A 24,488-nucleotide genomic window follows, 5' to 3' on the forward strand; every position below is an offset into this window, starting at 1 on the left:
GGAAGTTCTCAGAAGAAAGAAGGGATACTGGGTAGGCAAAACAATAAATATCAACCACATAGCCTAAGACCAATATTGAATTTGTTTAATATATAATAGCAATCTCCTGTTTTGTCTGCTATTCCAATTTGTTCCTCAAAAGATTTTTTTGGGAACAGTCACTGTATACTGTCACTGAGATAAATATCACATTAATTTCAAGGAGCCTTTTACTTTAAGTTCACAAGATATACCCCCATCAACCAAAGAAATAACAGAAAAGCATCGCATGATGATGTTCCTATATGACTGCTAAGAACACACAGGAAACATGCAGTGTACATAAGCATATCATGCTGCATGACTCTGAAGAGAGTTTTCTGAAAGTGAGGATGGGGCAATGGGGGGGAGGGGGGCAGGCCAGGAGGAAGACAGAGATTTTCATGGAAAAAGAACCTGAACTAGAACTTTAAAGCTAAATAGAATTTATTATTTTTTTAAGTTCATATTCATTTAGTTAATTTCCATTTTTTTATTTCATTATTTTTTAATTTATTTATTTTTATTATGATGACACTGGTTAATGAAATCCAGCAAGTTTCAGGTGTACAATTCAATTGTAAGGCATTTATTTATACTGCATTGTGTGTTCACCACCCATAGTTAGATTTCTTTCTGTCACCACATATTTGACCCCTTTTACTCCATCTACCTACCCCTTAAATAGAATTTAGATACATAAAACTGTCTTTGGAAGGTCAAGAAAGGTGAAAGAATGAAAAGTCTAGATTTATTCAAGCAAAGCAGTGCGAGAAAATAATTTCTCTTAAATATGTCCACTATTGAAATTCACAGATTTGAAAATCAGAGATTTTGAGATTGTTTACTGATATAAGAAAATATCTTTATGTTTCCTGATATCAGAAAAAGGCGTTGAGGGAGAAATGGCTTCTAGATGGAATCAGCAGTGGAAAAGAACAGGAAGAGATGAAGAGACAAAATCAACAAGACCAGTACCAGATCCAGGTTCTAGAACAAAGTATCCTCAGGTATGACCCTCACTGAGATACTTCATTTATTTTGGTTTTGTCCCATGTTGCATGTTTAAGAGCCATTTTCATTTTTAGAGATACAATCCGATCTTCGATTTGGATTTCCAATGAAAACTAAAGAAACACAACTCTCTTTTAGAGCTGTTGAGCAGATTAAAAATATATATGCTAAGCTAGTAGCATCTACCTGATACATGGCAAGTTATCAAAAAACTGTCCTTCATATCCCTCAACCTCATTTTTGCCTTAGGACAGATGGCATTGCTATAGGTATGTTTACACTGTCCCCCCATCATGCCTCTCCCAGACCCTCACCAGTCATAAATGTGATATTTTGAAAGAGAAACACTAATGGAATACTTCACCAACATTTTCTCCTATTTCTGTGCGCATTTGGTCACAGATGTTGACCTCACTTCATGATGTCTATCCCTGCCCATCATTCATAATCAGTACAGAGTCAGCATCTTCTGATAAAACAAGTAAAGCTTTTAAATTGCTTTGGCTTAAAATGAGGTGATAGAGAAGAAAAAAAATGGAAAGCTCAAATATAAGATGGAATTATTAGTATTATCACAAAATATAGATAGTGTGGAACAAAGAGACATGGGAAATGTCAGAATCATTTTTTAACCTACACATGGAAAAAAAGGGATTTCTTGTGGTATAAAAATAACAATAATTTAAAGCCTACACATCTTTGAGACATAGGTAACTTTCAAACTTTACTCGCTATGTATTTATTCTCTTTAGAGAGGACTCTGTAGGAAAAGATCTGGAGGATAAAAATATCCAGTAGCTGTGCTGGGACCACATTTTGTCCTTACTTACCAAACTATGCAAACAGATCACATTAGGCCAAAAATTGACAACATGGAAAAAAAGCTTCCTTTTTTTCAACTGATTTTCATTTTACTTGTTTAATTTCATACACTTATATATTTAATAGTTAAAATCATTGAGCATTCATTCTTGTTTATATGTTTTTTAAATTAACAATTCTTTAAAAAGTATTTTATAATTAAAATTTTTACATTTATAAACTCCTCAGTTGTTTGCTGAAAGATATAAAGTGCTTCTAAATGGTGGATAACAAATACTTTAAAAATAACTCAATATATCAACTCAACAATTTGGAAAACTTAATTCTTCATAAGGCAACTCTTAGCAAGAGCTTCTAACCAAAATCTGACTTAACAGATGATGACTTTCCTCATTCCTCAACACAGAACCCGTATCTCTGAAGGGGTACTGAATTCAACCCTTGTTAACCCTTTGCTCTGCACAGGCATCTCCCTGCCTCTCCCCCGAGTCCTGTCTCTGGGGTCTTTCCACATACTGCACGCCTACGACTTTCTTTGTGCCTGGTGATTATTGGAGTGGCTACATATACTCAAATGCCTTAACAAGCTTGGGCAGATTCTGAGTAATCCCAGAAAATTTACTAGGACTCTGCTGATAGCTTTCAGGCCTTGCCTGAATGCTCTGAAGAGCACAGAAGCTTCTAGTAGTATTGATGGTGGCTTGCCTAGTTAAAACTCCTAGCTGACCAAAAAAAAAAGGAATAAGAAGGAGCATGAGGAGGAGGGGGAAAAGGAAGAAGAAATGGAGGAGAAAAACATATTTTCTAGCCATATTACCTCCAGGTACTTTACATATATCAGCTCATTTAATCTTCATAATCCTTTGAGGCAAGCGTTGTTCTCTTCACTCTTTGCAAAGTGATTAAAGAATTCACACAATTAGGGAGTGACAGATCAGAGACGAACTCATTGGACTCTCCTATGCACCCTATACAGGGATTGCACACACAACTCTCTGTGCACTGAAATGGTGTTCTCTTCCAGGAAGTCTTTGACGCATGTTCTGTCCCTTGGTTCTCCGTTTTCCAAACAGCTCCGACCACACTCCCACGTCCCTTTAATATCTTTGCTAAATCACCAATTACATGTCTGTTCGTAACCAATTTTCGGTATCTCACTACAATTTATTTTAGATCTTCAGGATGTCAATAACCCATCTGTGCTCCTTTATTAACACCAAATGATTTTAATCCCTGAATATAAATAATAATAACAGTAATGGTTCTTTTTAATTGGCCTTGTGAAATTTCCAAAGCATTTGTACATTTAATAGTCACAGCAATCTTAGAAAGAAAGCGTCAATACCTCCATCTCATCGAAGAGGAAATAGGCTCAGAGAGGACGAGGAACTTGTTAAGGTCACAGATCCAACAAAGGGTCTCAAACTTGGGCCTCAAAGCCAGTCAGACTCAGTGCTCTCCTGCTGCAAAGTTAAAAGACAGCTGTAGGTGTGAATGTTCTGGAAAGAGTAAAACAACTAATACCTAAAATTGTTTTGTTCAAAGAACGGTCCTTAAGAGATATATTTGCAAAAAGTTAGTAAAGAATTTGTATCTCTGTGACCCATAATGGCATGTTTATCTCCCTAAAAATGTGCAGGGGACACAATGTTCTGAAGCCACATATGACACACGGAGACAAAAAATATCTGTGCCTTGACCGTAGTAAGCAGCCTGCGCCATTGCCCAGCATTGTAGAAATCCTGTTGCCAAAGCAGCTTTACCTGACAACTGAACATTTTCTTCTCAGATATTTCTAAAGCTGCTACATAATCAGGTTCCTTTTTTATAAATTCAATCTTTCTCCAAAACAACCACCTACTGTGCTTAAGAAGCTTTTATTGCCAGCTAAATACAGTACATTTTCCTGTTAGCTCTGAATGGCCACCAAGCCAACTAAGGAAGTTGAACTGGCAGAGCCCTCCTCCTTCCCTAAGCAGAGAAAGGATCCCAAACCCTAAATGTCATTTATCACTTGACTTAGGTGCCTGCTCAAGGGTGACATTTGCCATCTGCCAGGCCTCTTGGCTAGAAGATAAGACTTTAATAGGAACATCAAAATAGAAATATTGCTGTTACCTCAGAGTGTGTAGCAGGACCAGACTTCGCCTGTGAAGTTTTCATTCCTTCTGCTTCCACGGTGTTGTGAGTTGAACCGAAAAAATTCACCTTTGGCATTCAGATCCCTGTTCTGCCGACCACGGTGCTTAAGCCTGGCCATGTTCATTCATCTCTTCGGGCCTCAGTTTCCGCGTCTGTGATAGTGGGACAATTATAGACATTTCACAGGATTGTTTTAAGGGAAGCAACCTCCAGTGTGCCTGACACATGGTAGGTGTTCAAATAATATATTAGATACTATTCCTTCTTAGGAGTCAAAAGGAATTAGAAGGACACTGACTAGAGCTTTATCAAAGAATTTTTATCTTTTGGTTAAAATCTCTCAATTCTCTAGGTTAGTACAAAAAATCTCTTTCTTTGAGTAAACTGAGATTATTATCCAACTAGAATTTAGAAATAATTGATAGTCTTCTTGAAGACTAAAATGCTAATAATAGGAGTTAATTTTTAGTGAACATTTGTTATAGACCAGACACTATAGTAATTATATATTATTTCATTTCTCATAACTATCTTATGAGGTAAATAACATTTAAAGATGAAAAGCGGACATTTAAAGAGGCTAACGTGCCCCAACTCATACAGCTAAAAAATTAAGGGCTAAGATTTAAAATCTAATTAAAAGTCCTAACAATAAAAATAAATTGTGCCTCAGATATTGCAGATAAATTTTACAAAAGTTAAATTCTGTAAAAGCTACCCTTTTACAGCATTTTTAAATTTCCAATCCATGCTACAATTTCACTCTCATAAGCATCCTTTTGTATAGACAGCCATATGACTCTACCATATTAAAAACACTGAGTTTCCCTGACTCACACATAACATTTGAGTAAAGCATGTCTGCTTATTTGTCCTTTTATCTTTTCTTTCAAAGAGAGGCAACATTTCAGAAAATAAGTACGCTTCCATGGGCTTTGTCTTCGAGTCACATTGTTAGCTTTAGTACAATATTAGTGAATATTTTTCCCAGAGGAAAACTATATTAAACATCTTCTGAATCACTTCACTTAAATAGCATTTCAATTTACCTCCCGAATGAGCCCTGCTTTTATGGTGACCACTGAACCATTTGCTTCCTAATCATAGTCACAGGTGTAAATCCAGCACTGACTTTTCATTCCAAACACCCATGTATATAAATTTATAGGCTGGCTTAGAAATCTTGTTCTGTCACTTCTGTTGCTTTCCCCCATCCAAGAGCCTACACCCAAAAAACACACCCAAACACCCTTTGAAGTGTCCAAAGGAGCTATGTTGTTCACATCCAAAGTTCTCTTTCTTATCCAGCTGCCCTGCAGTTTCCATGACTCCCTCTGTCAAATTGCCATGCCTCAGGCTCCCCCTCCAGACACTTGCTGCTCTTGGAACTGTGTCCAAAGATCTCTGACTTTGATTGGAGCATTCAGAGCACTGGACAGAAATGCTGTAAGCATAAAATGCAAAAGGTTAACTGCCAAGGAGAATGATGCAAATACACTGCATTCTCTTTGAGAAGGATTATCTACTTATGATTAAATGTTCTCCAGTAAGGATTTTTTTTTAAATACTCCCAAATATCCTACTGACCCTCTGCCTTCACTTAATGAAAGTTTATTTGTCTCCAGTAGTTAGAAACTGCCTTTCACATATGGTATTAATGGGAAGGTGCATATGAAGCATTGATTTCTATGTGACTGTGTGACACAAGAAGAGCTGAGGAGTGGGCTGTTACGGAAGCTACGGCCATCCCACACGACTTATGGGAAATTCTTCCACAAATGGGGATGGAATACTAAAAAATGCATTCTGCTCAATATCATATAAAGCAATAATCTACTTAGTTAACTCAAGAGATAGTAGGCTAGAGTTAATTTCAAAAAAAAGGAACCCAAAATATTAATGTAGAAATATAAAGGTGAAATGATTTTGTTGCTGGTTATGGTTTATCAAAGTTTAAATCTTTATTATTTCTATCCAAGTTTAACCCTTACCCACTGGCCTCATTTGCCTGAGCAAGCCAATTGTACCTTAGTAAAACTAATGTCTCATCAAACGCAGCGAGGCATACTGCATGAAAATACCACGTACTAACTGTGTCTGCCTTCCTACTCTGACCCAACCAGCGATACCTAACATCACATTGCAGGGAGGTAGACAAGCTGCTCTTTTGTGACAACATAAGAGAGAAGAGAAGAGAAAAAAAAAAGAGGGAATAAAGGAGAAAAAATGCACCATTTGTTTCTTCTTCTTAAATTTTCTGTTGCCTAGAAACACCCAAGAAATTATTCTGTGGCAATTATGTGAGTCAAAAATCATTTCGAGAATGTTTTTCACTCTCCATATTTAACTAATTGGTTTACCAGATTTGCAGTCGTTCATCTGTTGTTGTTTTTAATTTCCCAGATATTCTGATTATTTTTAATTTATGAGCTTTTTTAATTCAACAAAAGAAGCTAAGTAACCAAATTTCTAGCAAAAAAGGAAGAAATCTATATACTCCCCCCCCAATAAATGCCTAGTATAATACCTAGTGCATAGTAGGAATATGTAAATATAAAACTTAATAAATGAATGAATGAAAAAATAGATAATGAATAAACAATGGAAGGATGGGAGGATGGATGGATGGATGGATGGACAGACGGATGAATGGAAAGGTGGATTTGAAAATACCACCAGTTTAAGGGGACCAGATGAAGACTAGACAATGACTTGAACATTAATGAACTAAAAAGGAAAGATTTGAAATTTTTTTAAAAATAAAGAAATTAACACTTAACTATGGAGTCAAGGTCAAAGTCATGTGGCAGTGGTGCTCCTGGTTTTTGATCCAATTGTTGATAGCATGTTTTAACATCTCGCCACTACTTTACTTTCTCACCTTTTCCCCTCCATCATGTGCTTTTATTTCCTTATCCCCACCTCTCAGAAATTCCTTTTGCCCATACCTGCCAATCTCATTGATATGCTAATAGAAATAAGGTTTAAATGGCTACCCAGAATAAACACTGCCAAACACCGTAGTAAGGTAAAAGGTAGATTAGAATAATCTCTGACAGTCTGCCCCTTACCCCCACTTTAATTCAACAGTAACAGCTACTTTTTATGGAGCACATATTCTGTACTAAGCATTATTTTGAGAATAACAATTCTCTGGGGAAGTCTAATTAGCCTCATTTTACACATAAAAATGCTAAGTATAGAAAGCTATAAATCTAATAACAGTCAAGCCATGTGTCATACATAGATCTTTCTGACTTCAGACCCTTTCCACCGTGCCTCATCTGGCTTATTTTTGATTCATTTCAATGAACATTTATTGAGAACCTGCCACATGTAATCTTTGGTCTTCTATAGGAGATTTGAGAATCAAAACCTTCTCAAAATAAAATTTTATTTGTGTTAACCATTCTTTAGATCTTTTAACTTTTCAAAGTGCTTTTACATTATTCATCTCATTCAAAATAATATTCAGTTACTTGAGACACAAATGTATGACCATTAGCAGAGATGACAAAGATCATTGGCAGTCTTGACATGAGTAAAGAAACAAGGAGCAACTGGACAATCCAGAAAGTGAGAAGGAAGTTAGTTTCAGTGATCGATCCATCGGGTCATGGCCACAAAGAAAGAATGATCAAGGGCAGAGATTATTGAATGAGAAAAGGGGTCTTTGCTGCCGTAGGACCAAAGATTTCTCGTTCCCCAGGAGATTCCATGGCTAAATTTACTGGCTCAGAAAAGTTCCACACCACCCCTTGCAAAGCCTCTTGTCTGCCATAAGGCAAAAGTTAGTCCATTTAGATGGCCCAAGGCTTACTGGTCCTTGTCAGTTATTTCATGTTATATTAAGGTTGGAATTTATATTTATTAGTCTTCAGATACTAGAGTCCTGTTCTTGGTATCAAATGTGAACAATTAACACTAGAAGCAAAGCAGAAATGAAGTGGCTAAAAAGTAAAAGATACAGTGGCTGACCTATAATACAATTGAAGAAAAATGTTAAGGATTATAAGGCACAAAGGCAGTAATTATGTCTAATAGAGAGAGTCACTGGCTATATGCATCATTGAATATGTTTTGTCATTTCATTATATGGTTACAAGTGGTTTATTCACTAAAAATACTTTTCCTCTACAACTTATTAAAAAAAAAAAAAGGCTTCCCAAATTCATGAATAAGTACATCTGCAGTTAGCTTCCTATATCCTGACTAAACAATATTTGAAGGTCACTTGAGAAATTCATGTCATGTATGTAGGTCAATTTGAATTATTATTACAATTATTTGGCTCTTATTAAGTGTTTGGCATGTACTACAAGGTTCCCTACAGGCCCTAATTAAAATCCACACACCGGCCTCTGTCCTGCCAAAGCATCTGAGAAGCCCATGACTAACCAATTCACCATACCACATCAGCTTCCAGGGTGCTCGTTTATTTGCATTCATTTGAAAATTACATTTGTAGCTTGCACATGAAAGTGGCTGATTCCCTGAAAATCAGTTTGGTTTCTTAATTTTCATGGCACATGAAACCCTTAGTTCACAAAATATTATTCTGATTCAGAAAGCTGACTTTTCTACTAAATCATTCTCTTCTGACCTTATCTGCCTACATGACAGTTTCAAATGATGATAGTATCATCTAGCCGTAAGATAATTATTAATATTTACTGAGTGATATCAGGAGATGAGATGCACCCATGCAAAAGCTGCCTACATGTAACTACAAATTTTTCATCTTTTCTAAACATCTGCTCTGTTCCCAATTATCAGAGCACACTGACACTTGTTTCAATATTGTTAGGTTAGCTCTCTGCTTCTAGTTATCCTGAAGCTATCATGCTATGTTGCTATTCTGTTCTTAAATACTCAGGATGACACAATAGATCTGGCACAGGGCAAATTCTGTGTTTGCTCTACACCAAATGCCCTTCAATTCCCTGGCGTGCTTACCTATGACATGTGACTGTTTGCACTGGTGGGTGAGATCTTCTTTATTTCACACTTGCCCTTTGGCAAGGAAATTGATTGTGAGGAAATTCTTGTCCAACCTCTATGCATATAAGTATTCGTTGTCATTTTTGATATACTTTTATTTCAGTTGGTGAATAAAATGTGCCTGATGTGTAGTAAGTGCTTAATATATTTGTTAAATGTTTGATGAAATTTTTTGGACTCCAGTTTTAAAAAAATAAACAAAACAGTCCATATTCTGCTAGACTACGTACTCTCAATTTTATTGAGAAAATATTGCTTGACACTATCCTTGGCCAAATTGTCTATAAAGATAAAATATGTTTTACTTATGACCCATTAGTAATAACTTATCTGCCCATAACATATGAGCAACACACTTCAGTTCAGACTACCTGATTAAACTCACCAACCATGTGTACTCGACAGCGACCATTGCAACTCCAGAGCTATTCATTTAGATGAGTTGTGATTTAAAAAATAAATTATTTATTGCAAAATTTTCTTTTTGCTTTGTGAACTTTAGACATCCAATATTAACTAGCTAATGTCAATACTAACTATGTCAGATTTGATAGATCATCTAGAAACATGTAAATTCTTTACCCACTAGGAGTAAAGACTGATTTATTTTTCTATTTTTACTGGCTACCTGAAATGTAAGATACTAATGAATAATTCTGCAAATCAATGAAAAAAGTTATGAAAAAGCTCATAAAAGTGGTCACACTGAGATTCATCCCCATAAGGTTATACAATCATTAGCACATTGGTTTTGATGCTTTAAAAAATCTCCAGAATAGCCGTGGCTTGAACAAGATTAGAAAGATTCACTTCCCTCACATACACAATAACCCTAATTGGGAGACATTCGAGGAGAGGAGAGCAGCAGCATCACATGAAATAATCAAGAGACCCAGTTTCTTTTTGTTCTGATACTTTGCTACTCCCTAAGTGATGCCCTTGGTCGTGTGGGCAAAGACAGTTCACCACTACCTCTGCATTCCAGCGTGGGAAGGGGAAGATAAATGAAGGACAAACAGCACTATTTTAAAGATATGATGTGAAAATGCAGAGGTCACCTCTGCTAGCATCCTATTGGCAAGAATTTAGTCCCATGGTACCATTTAAATGCAAAGGAGACTGGAAAATACAGTCTGTAGCAGGGTAGCCAGGGAGTCGCATTAACTCAAGGAGTTCCATTACTAAAAAGAACAAGAGAAATGGATTGCGGGGTGGGGTATTAGCATGTTGTCAAAACAGACTAGCATATTCTTTCACTTATGAAATAGATAACATTTATTAAATAGATACCATCCCCATAAATATCATGAAATTTCTGATAATGCTGGAACTCTGTTTTGGTTTTCTTTCTAGAACAGTATGTTCAAGGACAGTGTGTTTCTGAAGCTGTTCAAGCACACTGCTTGCTCTGAAACCATTGATATTAAAGTAGAAGATGAAATCCCCAAATGGAGCTGGGAGGCTTTCTCTTCTGCTGGGATTGTCAGAGACTGCCCTTCTCTCTCTAGCAGACTAGGGAGAGAAGGGATAACTAATTATTATTGAGTAACATCTTTTTGTCACATCACATGCTAAAGGCTTACAAACATTGTCTCATTTATCTCCCCAAGAAAACCCTTTGTGATACTGTTATTTTTCCCCAAATAGAGTGGGAAGTGTCTCCCAGCCCTTCCATCAGCTGGTCTCAGAGCTACCTCAGTAGTGGCACAGCCTGGGTCTAACACCTGCTGACTCAGGCCATCCCAGAGAAATGACCGTGGGCCCTCTTTCAGTTTAGTCTGGGCTTTTAATAATGCCATATACATATGACATATTATTAAATTGTACACTTGAAACCTATATAATTTTATTAACCAATGTCACCCCAATAAATTTAATTAAAAAAAGAGAGAGAGAGACAGTGTGGCTCCCAAGATGCAAATAATTCGTCAGTGCTTTCAAAGTATATAGCTAAACCATTCATAAACTTAATTTCAAATATAGCATTGGTAATTACATTTAAACTGCAGTATTACAATCAAATTGCATTAGCCAGCTTTATATTTAATTCCTAAAGCTTCCATTACTTTGAACAACAGTCACATGTCTAAGCAAAGAAATTCTCACTATAAAGTGGCCCTAGCTTAGGGAACCCCAGGCTCTTGGAAGAAACTGTTCTAAGAACCGCACTAAGCAGCCAAAGAAAAAACCGACAAAACCTGGGACTTTAATCCTCGTCAGACTGACTAGTCCACCAAGCAGAGAAATTCCCAGTTTAACAAAATTGCCCTAACGAAGATCAGGACAGAAATATTACCTTTATACGTAATGAGTCCACACTTTTGCATGTGGGTAGAATGCAGCTAGCATTTCAATCTCCACTTTCTTTTATCATAGAAAGTAAGAAATCCTTTTATTCTGCTGAGCAAAAAGAATGTTTTGTCTAAGTTCATAAGAATCCATTTTTAAAAGTTTTTGTTTCCATAGTGGCCAATTAGAAAGGAGTTAAGAGCTCAGGCTCCATAGGCAGAGACTCGATTTCACGCCTGCAAGCCTCCAGGCCACCTGCCTTTCTAGGTGGGGCAGAGACTCGATTTCACGCCACAGGCCTGCAAGCCTCCAGGCCACCTGCCTTTCTAGGTGCACAGCTTGCTCATCTGTCAAATGGAACTATCACCAATACTCATGGGACTTGTTGTGAGGACTAATTAGGCCAGTGCCTGCTACAGTGTAAATGCTCAATACATGGTTAGTGTTATAATTGCTAACAAGAGAAATGCTGTCAAATAGGACATAACTTTTGATTTTCTTTTTCTCCTGAGTCCAGTTCGTTTGGCCCCTAATGGCAAACTCCATCAGGTTGTTAGTCCTTGTCAACACCACCAAAAACTGAAAGAAATAAATGGCCCTTAGCAGCTGAAAAATTGCCTTCTGAAACAACCCCTTCTTGGCACATCCAGCCTTTATGAGCTTTTCTTTCTAAGACAAAAAATTGCATGTTGGAATTGAATTGGGGACATTATCTCATGATGATTAAGGGAGGTTACTCCTAGACCAGTGCATGAAATGAAATGAAAGCCACCTGCTTTCACCTACGGAACTCTTGAAAATAATCCTCTTTCTCCCCAGCAAATAGGCAAGAAAAAGAAAGATTCCAATAATGGATAGCATTACAAATCCTTTTTGATGTACTCTGCTTATCTAAATTGGCACATGATGCCTGCCCACCATCTCTCAGAAATTGCGAGAGGTACTAATTCATCCATCAGGCCCCGCCTAACAACCCAGGAGGCACCAGGAAGGACATTTCTCTACTGCCTGTTTTTCGCCAAACTGAATCAGCATTTCTAGGGGCTCAATTCCCTTCTGAAAGGTAACACCTTCTGAAGATAGGGATGGCAGCACTTACAGAAATTCTAATCCATCGGCTGATATAAGCAGGTGCATGTGAGAGTGTTATGCCCCAGGGACCTCTCTAAAAACTTTCCATGTAAAAAAAAAGTTTTACCTATGTACAAATATATGTAAAACAAAAATGTTTTACATCTACATCTATATATGCATATGCGTGTGTGTGTGTGTGTGTGTATGGGTGTGTATATATATATATATATATATATATATATATATATATATATATATATATATATATATATATATATATATATATATATATATATATATATATATATATATATATATATATATATATATATATATACACATATATATGTATATATACGCGTATATATACATATATATGTGTATACACAATTAGTCGAAACACATTTGTGAGAATAATATGATATTCCATTACCCATGGGCCTTTCTGCAGAGGAAAACAACTACAAATCTCAGTGCATTTCCTAATTCCCTGTCACTGGCCAGGCCAACCAAGAGCTCTATCTCTGTACCCCAGGAACAGAAAGGGCAGAGACATAAAGAAACTAGCATTTTCTGAGTGCTCACTAATTCTTTTATTCCTTATTAAACCCTTTGAAAGAGTTAACATTGCCCAGACCTCTAAATGTTTAATTGGCCCAGGATTCAGTCCTTGGAATCTCTGACTTTCTAGGAAAACTTATCCACTCCTATGTCTATAAATACCAACTCCCAAACCCATACTTCTCTGAGCTCCAACTTTTATATCTACCTGTTTTCTACATATCATCACTTGACTGTCTCAAATTTAATACTTCCCCATCAATCTCCTTTCTTCTCTCTCCCAGATTTCTGTTCAGCTAGTCGCAGTCACATTCTTCCAATTATTCTGGCCACAAATGTCGTAATCACTCTTGACATCTCTTTCTCTCATACCTCACGTGTAATCCATCAACAAATCCTGGCAGCTCCTCTGAAATCCGAGAATCCGATCACTTCCCACCCTTCTGATGGCAACCACCGTGGATTAAGCTATCTTCGTCTGGACTATTACAACAGCTGACCTCCATGTTTGCCCCTCCAGTCTATTCTCAAGACAGCGACCAATGTAACTGTTTAAATTTCAAATCATAGAATGTTTCTCCTCTTCTCAGAACTCCCAATGGCTCCCCAAAGGCCTTCCTATGCACAAGGCCCTGTATGATCTGGTTGCCAGCCATCTCTGACTTCACTTCCCACCGCTCCCCTCCTGAGCCCCCTGCTCTTACTTTAAGCTTTGTAGTTAGTTACTCCTTCCTCTGAAGCACAATCCCCCAGAAACTCTGAGTCCCTGCCTCATTTCCATCACGTCTCCACTCAAATAACACTTTATCAGAGAGACTCTCCCTGACCAAACTGTTAAGTTAGTGCCCCCCAAGCACTCTCTGCCCCCCTTATTCTTCTATTTATACCCCTTATTCTACTTTTTTATGGAAATATTTTTCTTCATAAATAAATGTATGGGCACATACACATTTGCTTATTGTGTGTATATATACGTGTGTATATGTAAATATGTATATATAAGATATAGATATACATTTTATATGTACATACACATACACACATTTGTAGGAGTTAGGAAACTACAGCCCAGGCCCAAATATACCCTTAGTCTATTTTTGAATAACCACAAGCTAAGAATTGTTTTTATATTATTGAAGGATTGTAAAAGGAAAAATTAAAAAGATGAATATGCAACAGAAACTGAATGTGGTCTGCAAAGCCTAAAATATTTACTATTTGGCCCTTTACAGAAAGGGTTGTCAGCCCCTGTCTGGTGTGCCGTCCGTGTCCTCCCACTAGAATGTAAACCTTGAGGGCAAGGATTTTGTTTTGTTCACTGTCATATCCCCAGCACATAGGATATTGCCTGATACAAAACAGATGCTAAATACTTGTAAATGAAAGAATAAATGAAGACAATTAGGCTTAGCAAGGTCTGGTGACTTGTCCAGGGTCACACTGGAAGTTGGCAGATGAACCAGGATTCAAACCCAGATACACAGATGGCTCCTGAGGTCCAGGAGCTGTTTGCGTAAAGATTTGAACACCCTGTTTTTCCACCCAAAGGCTCCCCATTAGACTGTGTTTAACATGCTTTCAAGTAAAAGACTCTGTGGGACAAAGCATGGAAAGAGAGACACAGTGTATAGCAGAAAATCTTTAATATTTATACCATAATGACATTTATATCTGATGTCAGTCACATATCATCTCTTCTTAGCTTCAGCAAATTTCTGTATAAAGTAAGGGAGGTACAATTTTCTCATTATACAAATTATAAAACTGAGCATCAGGGAAGTTAAAGAAATCAGCTCTCACAAATAGTGAGTAGCAGAAACAGAATAACTCAGATTTATGACCTTTAGTATAGAGCCTTCCACTCTACCAACCAACATATGTTCCCAAAACTCCACTGGTGTGCTACCATGGATGTGGAAGGATTTTAACAGGATGGCCGTCACATCTCAGTAACTTCTAAGAAATCAGAGGTACTACATTTTACTTAAAGTTCTATGCTGTACAAGAAAACCTCCTCAGCTATAAATGGCCAACTACCCATGGCCAGAGGCACCAGCAAAGTCAGAACTTTGAAACTTAAGCCATGAGGAGGAGAGTGGTCAAGCAGACCAGACCTCGGGCTTTTATTGGTGATTTTTGAGCTGCCAGATCCATGACCATCTTAAAGAAGCCAAGAAAACTGACAAATATCTTAGCTGACACTGATACCCACAGCTGTCATCTCCTGGACTAGCTGCTGTATCTAATCAGCCATCCTCTGAGACAGCTGACTTTAGAGCTTAGAGCATTTGGCTGAGAAACTACGTGTGTTTCAAGTCTGCCAAGTGCCAGCCTTGCTAACTGCATGGATGCCAGTGACTGTATGTTTTTATGCAGGATAGAGGTCATAATGTCATACTCTGGCGTTAACTTGAATCTGACATGCTGGTCAAGATACCAGCTTAGAATGTTTGCAATGGTCTAATTTCGAATGTCTGTCTTTTTGTCCCTACAAGTTTCCTTACACTTTGTCAGGCCATGTGTCACCTTTCTTTTTTTATAGAAAATGTAGTCTTTATAAACAGCAGCGCCTGAGGCCACTGTACTATATTTTGTCTAATTTTCGTCTCTTCACGCAACTCTTAGGAAACTGTGAAATTAAAACAAGGTGTCATTCTCGATGTTAGGATATGCAGGGTTTTTAAGTGTCAAATAACTATGATTATTAAATCAAGTTTAATAATTATAATATTATAAAGTGTTGATTGGCTAGAAAAAATAATTCTGCTTTCTCTAAATAACATACATGGAGACTTGGGTAAGGAAAACTGGTGAACTAAGTAATAACTGTAGATATGCCATTCCTTTTGGTTCAACTATGAACTTAAGTCTCTATAAAAGAAATTTCTCTGTTTCATTTGGAAGTAACATTAGTAACTGCAATGAAGAAAATGGGGCAAGTGTCAAATACTTTACCTAAGAATTCCTTTTGTCAAAAAAATAATAATAATTAAAAACAAATTGAAAATTGTTAAATAAAGTCAAGTATTAGATGCTTTCTATGTACTAAATGTGATGTTTGCTGTAATACTACATTCTTAAGGTAACTGAACATTTACATGCAATGTTCCAAGGAAAGTTTATATATGGAGAAGATAGATATATTTGAGAACTCTACATTTGTAATGTCTTAAGCAATAAAAAGTGTATCTTTTTGTTGTCAGACTTGAAAAAGAGATTCAAGATCTTGAAAAGGCTGAACTGAAAATCTCAACTAATGAAGAAGCAATTTTAAAGAAACTAAAATCAATTGAGAGAACAACAGAGGACATAATAAGGGTGAGCATTAAGTAATTTTAAAACTATGATTTTTTCTCAAAGTGAGTCACAAATAATTTTTCAAAGTATATCCACATTTAGAATTCATTTTTTTAACTGTGTTAATCATGAAGAATTCTTTTTTCTTATAGTCTGTGAAGGTGGAAAAGGAAGAAACATCAAGAGGTATGTTTTTGAGCAGTCTAGTCTATGTCTAATTACGATATTTTTTTTTTGATAAGCCCATTGAAATTTTTTACATTATTGTAAACATATTCTAAATGTATTTTGAATTAATATTAATTTTACAGAGTCAATTGAAGACATCTATGCTAATATCCCTGACCTTCCAAAATCCTACATACCTTCCAGATTAAGGAAGGAAAGAAATGATGGAATAGAAGATGATGAACAAAATAGAAAAGGTATATGAGAAATCTGCCTCCAAAGGCAGTTTCTCAAATTCAGATTTTACAATGTCAGTTGTTAGCAACTTGCTATGACATCATGTGCTTCCAGGTTAAGCAATGGCTTATTTTACAAAGTTCTGTGAAGAATATGAGTCATCTGCATAGATAGGGATAACCGGGTTACAGTGTTGATTCCATGTATTTTATTCCCCAGCCCACTAGATAGGAAGAAGAGATAAAGTCCTAAAGGAGACAAGAAGCTCTTAAAAGCAAAGCTCCCCTGCTCAAAAATATCACTTCCAACATATTCCATCTAGTAAACTCTCTCTTGGATTACTAAGATCCTTTATGAAAATAAAAATATTCTCCTTGGGAAGGCTAGGAATTATTTATCCTCCGTGTGGGAATGATTTTGGAGTTAATACTCCAAAGCCTCTAGAAAAATGAAGGCTAATGTGAGAGCAGAGCAAAAACCTTTGCATTTTAGACTAGAAAGGGAAGCTACACTCTACATGCAGATAGTAGCTATTCATTCATAACTGTGTAGTGAACATGTACTATATTGCCAAGCTCAGTTCTTGTACTAAGAATACGGTAGTGAATAAAACAGCAAAGACCTCTGCCCTCATGGAGCTGACATTCTAAGGGAGAAAATAGACAAAAAATTAGGTAAATCAATAAAATATTTCATGTTAAGGAGTGAAAATGCTAAAGAGAAGAGTAAAACAGAGAAAGGGGATAGGGAGAGTGTGGACGAGGCACTGCAATTTGATTTGGGTAGCCAATGCCAAGAACCATCAAGCAAAGATCGGAAATGCAAGATGGGTTCAAAAGGAAGGTGAGAGAACAACAAACGCAAGCATTGCCACATTGCTCCGCCCGAGTCCTATTGCCTTTACTACGCCAGTTAAAATTCCAGCCATAAGGATCTCGCCTGGACCATGAAGCAGATCCCAGCTTCCCCCAAATCGACCAGTTCTCTCCAGCCCAGTTGTTTCAGGACAGCTGATAGTGATAGCGCTCTATTTTTAGCCCTTGCTCTATTTGAAAATGGGAGTGAAAATGAAAAGAAACATAAGGCAAAAGGAGAAGCGTGTGATTCTAGCCTTCTCCCTCCCTCTTTAATGCCAGCTCTGCATTGAAAGGACCTCCCTAATGTGAAAACTTTAGAACCACCCGCTATAAGTTCAACAGGCTGCTGGTCTATACAGCAAGGATGTAACTTAAAAAAATATATGTACTGTGCTAGACTTTTACCTATGGTCATGCATAGTGCAATATATTCTTCCTAACTAAAAAAAAAAAAAAAAAAAGATCTGATTCCTCCCATTGAGTAATGTAAAAGAGTATAAATTGTTGGATCTATTAATTAGGAAGGAGATATCTTTTGGGTCCCCATTAAAAATCCTTACTATTTGAAACTATCAGCTTCTCTTCTCCAATCAGCTTTCCTTCTCCAATTCTTCCCATTTTTTCACTAATTTCATACATCTTTACATAAAAAAACATGTAATTACAGTATTAGTCATTATGTAATTAAATAAAATCAGAAATTTTAAAAATGTACACATCCCATAAAACAATCAAAGGGTATACTTGATATAAAAATAAACACTGTGAAAGCAGATGAGTTTGTAAGTGAAAAAATTAACTAAATCAAAGATCAAATTTGTCTCTCAACAGCTTTGTATGCCATGGAAATTAAAGTTAAAAAAGACTTGAAGACTGGAGAAAGTACAGTCCTGTCTTCAATACCTCTCCCATCAGATGACTTTAAAGGTACAGGAATAAAAGTTTATGATGACGGGCAAAAGTCAGTATACGCAGTAAGCAATAATCACAGCCCACCGTTCAATGGTACCGATGGCCTGGCCCCAGTTGAGGTAGAGGAACTTTTAAGACAAGCTTCGGAGAGAAACTCTAAATCCCCAACAGAGTATCATGAGCCTGTATATGCCAATCCATTTTGCAGGCCTACAACTCCACAGAGAGAGAAGGTGACCCCTGGACCAAACTTTCAAGAAAGGATAAAGATGAAAGCTAATGGACTGAGTAATGACATGAGTGAACCCATATACCATATGGACAATGGACTTACAGAGGAGAGGAGCAACAGCTTCAATCATGTCAGTCCTGTTCGACCAATACCCCATCCCCGATCCATGACTCAGCAAGCAGAGGAGATGCCCTGCACCCTACAAAAGAGGCTGGTGACTCCTTGGGAAGAGTCGAACATAATGCAAGACAAGAATGCACCCCCGTCAAAGGCGAGACTCAGTCCCAGCAAAGCACTCGTTGGCAAGTCAGAATGCCAGGGTTCTGCTCCCACTTGCCAGGAGGACGAGGAAGATGTGAGATATAATATCGTTCATTCCCTGCCCTCTGACATGAATGATAGAGAACCCGTGACGATGATTTTCATGGGGTATCAGCAGGCAGAAGACGATGAAGAAGAAAAGAAGCTTCTGACGGGGTATGACGGGATCATCCACGCTGAGCTGGTTGTGATTGACGATGAGGAGGAGGGTGAAGGAGAAACTGAGAAACCATCCTACCATCCCACAGCTCCCCACAGTCAGGTTTACCAGCCTACTAAACCAACACCACTTCCTAGAAAGAGATCAGAAGTTAATCCCCGTGAAAACGCAAGCCATCAATCTCCCCACAAAAATTCCATATCCCTGAAAGAGCAAGAAGAAAGCTTAGGCAGCCCTGTCCGCCCTTCTCCACTGGGTGTTCAGACAGCTGGAGATGGAACTGAGGATCCATCCCTAACAGGTAATAAAAATGACAAGGCTTGCCACTGCTGTTTAGTCATGTGAAAATCTCTGTGTTGTTAACAAACCCTCTTGCTTTCAGCTTTTCTGACCACCTCATAGACTAATACACACTAAGATTTTTTACTAAAGCTGATATTTTTATTACCATAAGTGAAGCAATTCAGTCCATTCAAAAGATAAAGAAATGAAAAAAATTGTTGCCATGTTTAGATACTGTTATCAATTGACTCTAATAACTTGAAATTTGTCTTCTGTCATGGTATAACATCATGTGTGAATATATTTGGATCACTAATAAGTTGGGTCATTAATATCATATCTTTTTCCTCCAGAATCTGAATTTTTGTGCCTCTCTGTGATTTAAAACTTCCTACATAAGTTAACAAATTGCCTTAATTTTGCAAGAAAAAAGAAACAAATTTTATTTTCAGTGCGCTATTTTATTACTTTGCTATGTTTCTCTATACTTTTATAGTTTTATCAACTTTATTTCCTTAATTTTTCTTTATTTTAAAATTGAATGTTAGTTTATCTTACATTATCTATAAGATTTAGTTTTGCATAGTCTTTCCTAACTTAGGAAATTTATTTTTTCTATTTTCTACCTATTTACATTTCTCATTCTCTATGAAGTTTTATAGCTATCTATCTTTCATAGCATTGGATGGAAAATAACACTTTTTGCTACAAAAGTGATAGTTTATCAATTTTAGATTTCTTGTTATCACTTGAATATTGTATTGTACTCATCATTTATAAAGAATAAATAAGAATCTGACAAAATTGATTATAATAGCTGTACTTACCTTGGCTAAAGAGATACTCAAATTAACCAGACATACAGATACTGGATGTATGAAAGGGATAGTAATTTTCAATGTCTCTAATAGAAAAATTCTTATTAAAAAGCAATAAGTATTAAATCCTAGCTAATCCAGGAAGCAGAACTTGATAATTCTTTTTTTTTAGGCGAGGCAACCCTTGGTTGACCTCACAGTTTGCAAGGACCTTGTCAGCTTACAATCCCTTGTTTTTTATTATTTATGCCTACAGCACCTGGTCGTCCTAGGTGGTCTGCTATCCAAGTACTGACCTGGCCCAACTCTGCTTAGCTTCCGAGATGAGACGGGATCGGGCTTGTTCAGGGTGGCATGGCCGTAGACTAGAACTTGATAATTCTATGGGACTGTGGTAGTACCTGCACACTTCAGGAAAGTTTCTTCCTCTGCGAGCAATAAAACCAGTCTTGGTTTGCCAACAATACAATAAAATGGATCTCTTCCAGTCTTTTAAGTAGTTAAATTCAGCTTACCGTTTTTAAGTTTAATTATCTGAAGACTTTCTAATCTCTTGGTAACTGTACACTTATATTATCTTCCTATAAATCAGAGTCAAATGGTGTGTCATCCACAATGGAAATCTGTTGAAACTGAAAGTTCCTTTTGGTTTTGAGAATGAGCTTTGTCTGCTGACCACACCTTGCATCTTAAATTCATTTTTAAAACAACTCAGAAGACTTAAAAAAAGAGGAACACAGTTTATGATCAAGAGCAGCGAGTGATATGACCCACCATAAAACCTCCCATTTTAGAACTTGGATGTTAGCCAGCTTCTCCTGAACACCCTCATTCCTTCTCCCTACCCATGTCAACACATTTACTTCATAGAAAAAGACAGGAAGTGACTAATGTTTCTAGACAACACTAACCATGTCATTGAACCAAAATAATGAAAACAGGAAGACGTCTTCCAGACAAAGTAACAATACAAAGTTCTGTGCTATCAGTCAAAGCATCTTATAAACAGAATGCTCCAAATTCCTTGCCTTCCATTATGGTACTGTTTTACATTGCTGTTTTCCAATTCAGTTCATGAATTACAGAGCTGGTATGTTTTTAAATGAGTTTTTTAAATAAATATATCATCTTGACATATGCCCTCAGGGAACATCCATATACATAGACTATATAGCCACTTATGCACCTCGATTTCACAAGCACCAAGTAGGTTGAGCTTCTGCCTCAATCCCCTAAAATGCTTATTGATGATACTTGAAAATCCACCACTTCAGTCAACTCCTTTTTTGATAGGATAGGTCCCCTACTAAATATAAATATTTCTGGTAAGTATGATAGTTAAAAATTATCAATCTCTTTTCTCTTAGTGTAAACGTTGTTATCAAAGCCTTATTTAAGAGCAAATTTTAACTTGGAAAAGCGCATGAAGGAGGAAGCAAGATGGGGGAAGGTGGAGGTTGGAGATCCTAAAGATGAGATATTTTGTCGAAAATTTGAACAGGGTTGACGTGACGAGAAAATTTATGCAAAGTTATGTTCATCAGCCAATGTAAATATGAGGGTCATGTTCTAATATATAACTCAATGCCAGACACTTCAATGCCAGTCCTCACCAACCTATTCTTGTACTTCTAGCTCCGTTCTCCCCTCTGAGAGATGTCAGTGGCATTTCAGGATGAAGAGGTGGAGAATCTCAGCTCTGGGGGAATCACATGCTTTTGGTGCCAAAATTGTCAACCTGTGGCAACCGTTAGGAGCCAAGGGATAGTAAGATGAAGGAGACAAGCTTTCTTCTACCCAGTTCAACCAGCCAAAACCATGAGTCTGTATTGCTATGGGGAGAGGAGATAGAGGTCAGGGAAGAGCAGAAAGGAGAAGTAAAAAGGAGAGCTGGTTGCCCAGGTTTATTAACTGCTACACCTAAGGACGTTCCCATTGCTGACATGCTCTAGCCCCACACATCTACTTGACATTCACATCATCTATTTGCCGTAAGACTAAAGAAAGGAATAGCAGACTCTAACAATACAGAACTCTTTGTTCCCCTTTAAGAAATGAGACAGTGAGTTACTGGATTACCTCACTCCTGAAGATGCACACATCCAGGATAGCCTTTAAGGAGTCATTGAATGTCCACAGCACATGGGATGTGCCTGCTTTACTGAATCTTAAGTTGAAAAGTAGTTATAGGGAGGACTTTGCCCTGCTCTCTTTTTAGGAATGGGCAAAAAAGAGGTCCACAAAATCTAAAAGTAAAACAATAAAGTCTTGCTATCTGCCTTTAGTTCACCTCCTGTGGAAGTAAATCTTCTCCTCGGGTTTTACCATCCAACATCTCCCAGCAATAGAGACCATCCTCCTGGCTACAAAGAAAAAAAAAAAAATCTCTCAGCTGGTCCTAAATTCAAAGACTATTCTTGATCCTAGACCACTAGATATGGTCATTCTCCTTAAGGTTCCAAAGTAAATAATTCTCTTTGGATTCATTTAAATGAAAACATTTCATATAAGTAGAATGACCATAAAAATGATTGTGGTTTTATTACAGTATCGGATTCCCATCCCTTCTCATATTTGTGAACAAGAGCTTCTTAGAGATACGGTCTTTTTATTGGTTAATAGACAACATATGGCTGAGAAATGAGAGAATATGTCTTCCTTTTTTTTTTCATTCAATAAAATTTTACAATCAGTTAAATAGCTAGTTCTTGAGCTATATTACACATGAATGTAATGATCAGTGACTTGAAAGCATCTCTCAACTTTTGGAATATAACTGAGGTAGCTATACTCTGAAGTCCTAAACATTAAGGGCATGATACCAGAATATCAGAGAATGTTATAAATTCTAAATCTACATTTTTAAAAATGGTTTCTAAATCCAGTATATCGTTAGCAGTGGAATATGCTCAAAATAAGATGTTTTCAATTTAAAAAGTATTTGTATATTGACAGACATTTTACAGTTACTCCTACTCTTAATTACTGGTTCATATTGTTTCATTACAAAAAAAATTTGTTTTTATCATTCTATATCCAAGGATAGAGCCCCTTGGTATAACCAACTTTGATGAGTTAACCTAACCATGAATTAGAGTCTGTGTCAATGCTTTTTTTTTTCCAGTAGTGCACAGCTCAAAAATATGCACAAAACACAGTTATTGTGTATAGGGAATTTATCTATGGCTAAAATTGAAATTGTGTACTAATCCTATATTTACTCAACTTATGCTGTATTTGCTCTACTAATTTTTCTAATCTTTATAGCAATAGGTTCCTTCTAGCTCTGAACCTGCTTCTGCCCTAAGTTAACCATAGCTTATTATTTCTACTATCTTTTTGTGCTACTAAAACAATGCTCACATTGTTGGATAAAATCGTCTGAGGTATGTCTCAACTTTCCTGCATTCTATGAAATGGTCATTTAGAGTGAAAATTAAGTCTTTTTTATAACTCTCTGTTTCTTTCTTTAATTTGCAGCTTTAAGGATGAGAATGGCAAAGCTGGGGAAAAAAGTTATCTAAGAGGTGTACCACCTACATAAACATCCTTTGGAGAAGAAACTAAGAAATGTTTGCAACTTTCTCTTCTGGATATTTGTTTCTTTTCTTTTTTTTTTTTTTTTCTTTTTTTTTTTTTTTTTTTGAGATCCAAAATACTATAATTATAACCATATTAAGTCATATGAATAAGCAATAGCCATTATTTGTAAAAAAAACTTCCAAAAAAGCTAAGGAGAACAAACGCTTAACTTTTCCAGTTACTTGACACGATTTAGTGAAGGGGGGTGGGGGAGATCAGCATATTTTATTGTATTGATCTCAGAGCATTTCTAATGAGAGCTTGTTACATTTAAGAATAAAGTTATTTAAAATATCCTGACTATATTCTATTAACTGACGTTGTAATTTTGCTAATACAAATGAGAGATCATAGGAAGCCATTACAACTCATCACAGAAACATGCAACTTCAAATCTGACAAGTAAACACGCCAGCCCATTTCAACAGGCTTAGACAACTACATCCTCTTACTAAAGATCAATTCAATTGATTTAGTAGAAATTTCAGACTTTTTGCATACATCTGAAAGTTTCATGCAGTAATTGCCTTTATATTTTAGGACTGGATTGAATTATCTTGATAGTGTACATGACCTTACAGATGATAACTGGCATGTTCATTCTTCTTGAAATATTCTTTCATTCATTTCATTGTGAATCCCATTGTTCAAGGACTGATTATAACATAAGGTCGTTGGATAGAGGACTTTCCATAGTCTCA

General features: G+C 36.7%; 1 protein-coding gene and 1 pseudogene across 1 annotated transcript in view; one reads left to right on the forward strand and one right to left on the reverse strand.

Moving 5' to 3' along the window:
• PALMD (palmdelphin) overlaps positions 1-24,087 on the forward strand; it is a 42,733-nt gene extending 18,646 nt beyond the window's left edge. The window contains exons 3-8 of the mRNA XM_006919554.3: positions 904-1,028; positions 16,125-16,239; positions 16,371-16,404; positions 16,530-16,643; positions 18,312-19,406; positions 23,686-24,087. Coding sequence (XP_006919616.1) covers positions 904-1,028; positions 16,125-16,239; positions 16,371-16,404; positions 16,530-16,643; positions 18,312-19,406; positions 23,686-23,729 — 1,527 coding nt within the window. The 3' untranslated portion in view covers positions 23,730-24,087. The remainder of the gene's footprint in view (positions 1-903; positions 1,029-16,124; positions 16,240-16,370; positions 16,405-16,529; positions 16,644-18,311; positions 19,407-23,685) is intronic.
• Positions 20,453-20,571, reverse strand: LOC112469110 (annotated as a pseudogene).
• Positions 24,088-24,488: the final 401 nt, after the last annotated feature.

The sequence above is a fragment of the Pteropus alecto genome, unplaced genomic scaffold, assembly GCF_000325575.1.
Source record: "Pteropus alecto unplaced genomic scaffold, ASM32557v1 scaffold106, whole genome shotgun sequence".
Taxonomy (NCBI): Eukaryota; Metazoa; Chordata; class Mammalia; order Chiroptera; family Pteropodidae; genus Pteropus; species Pteropus alecto.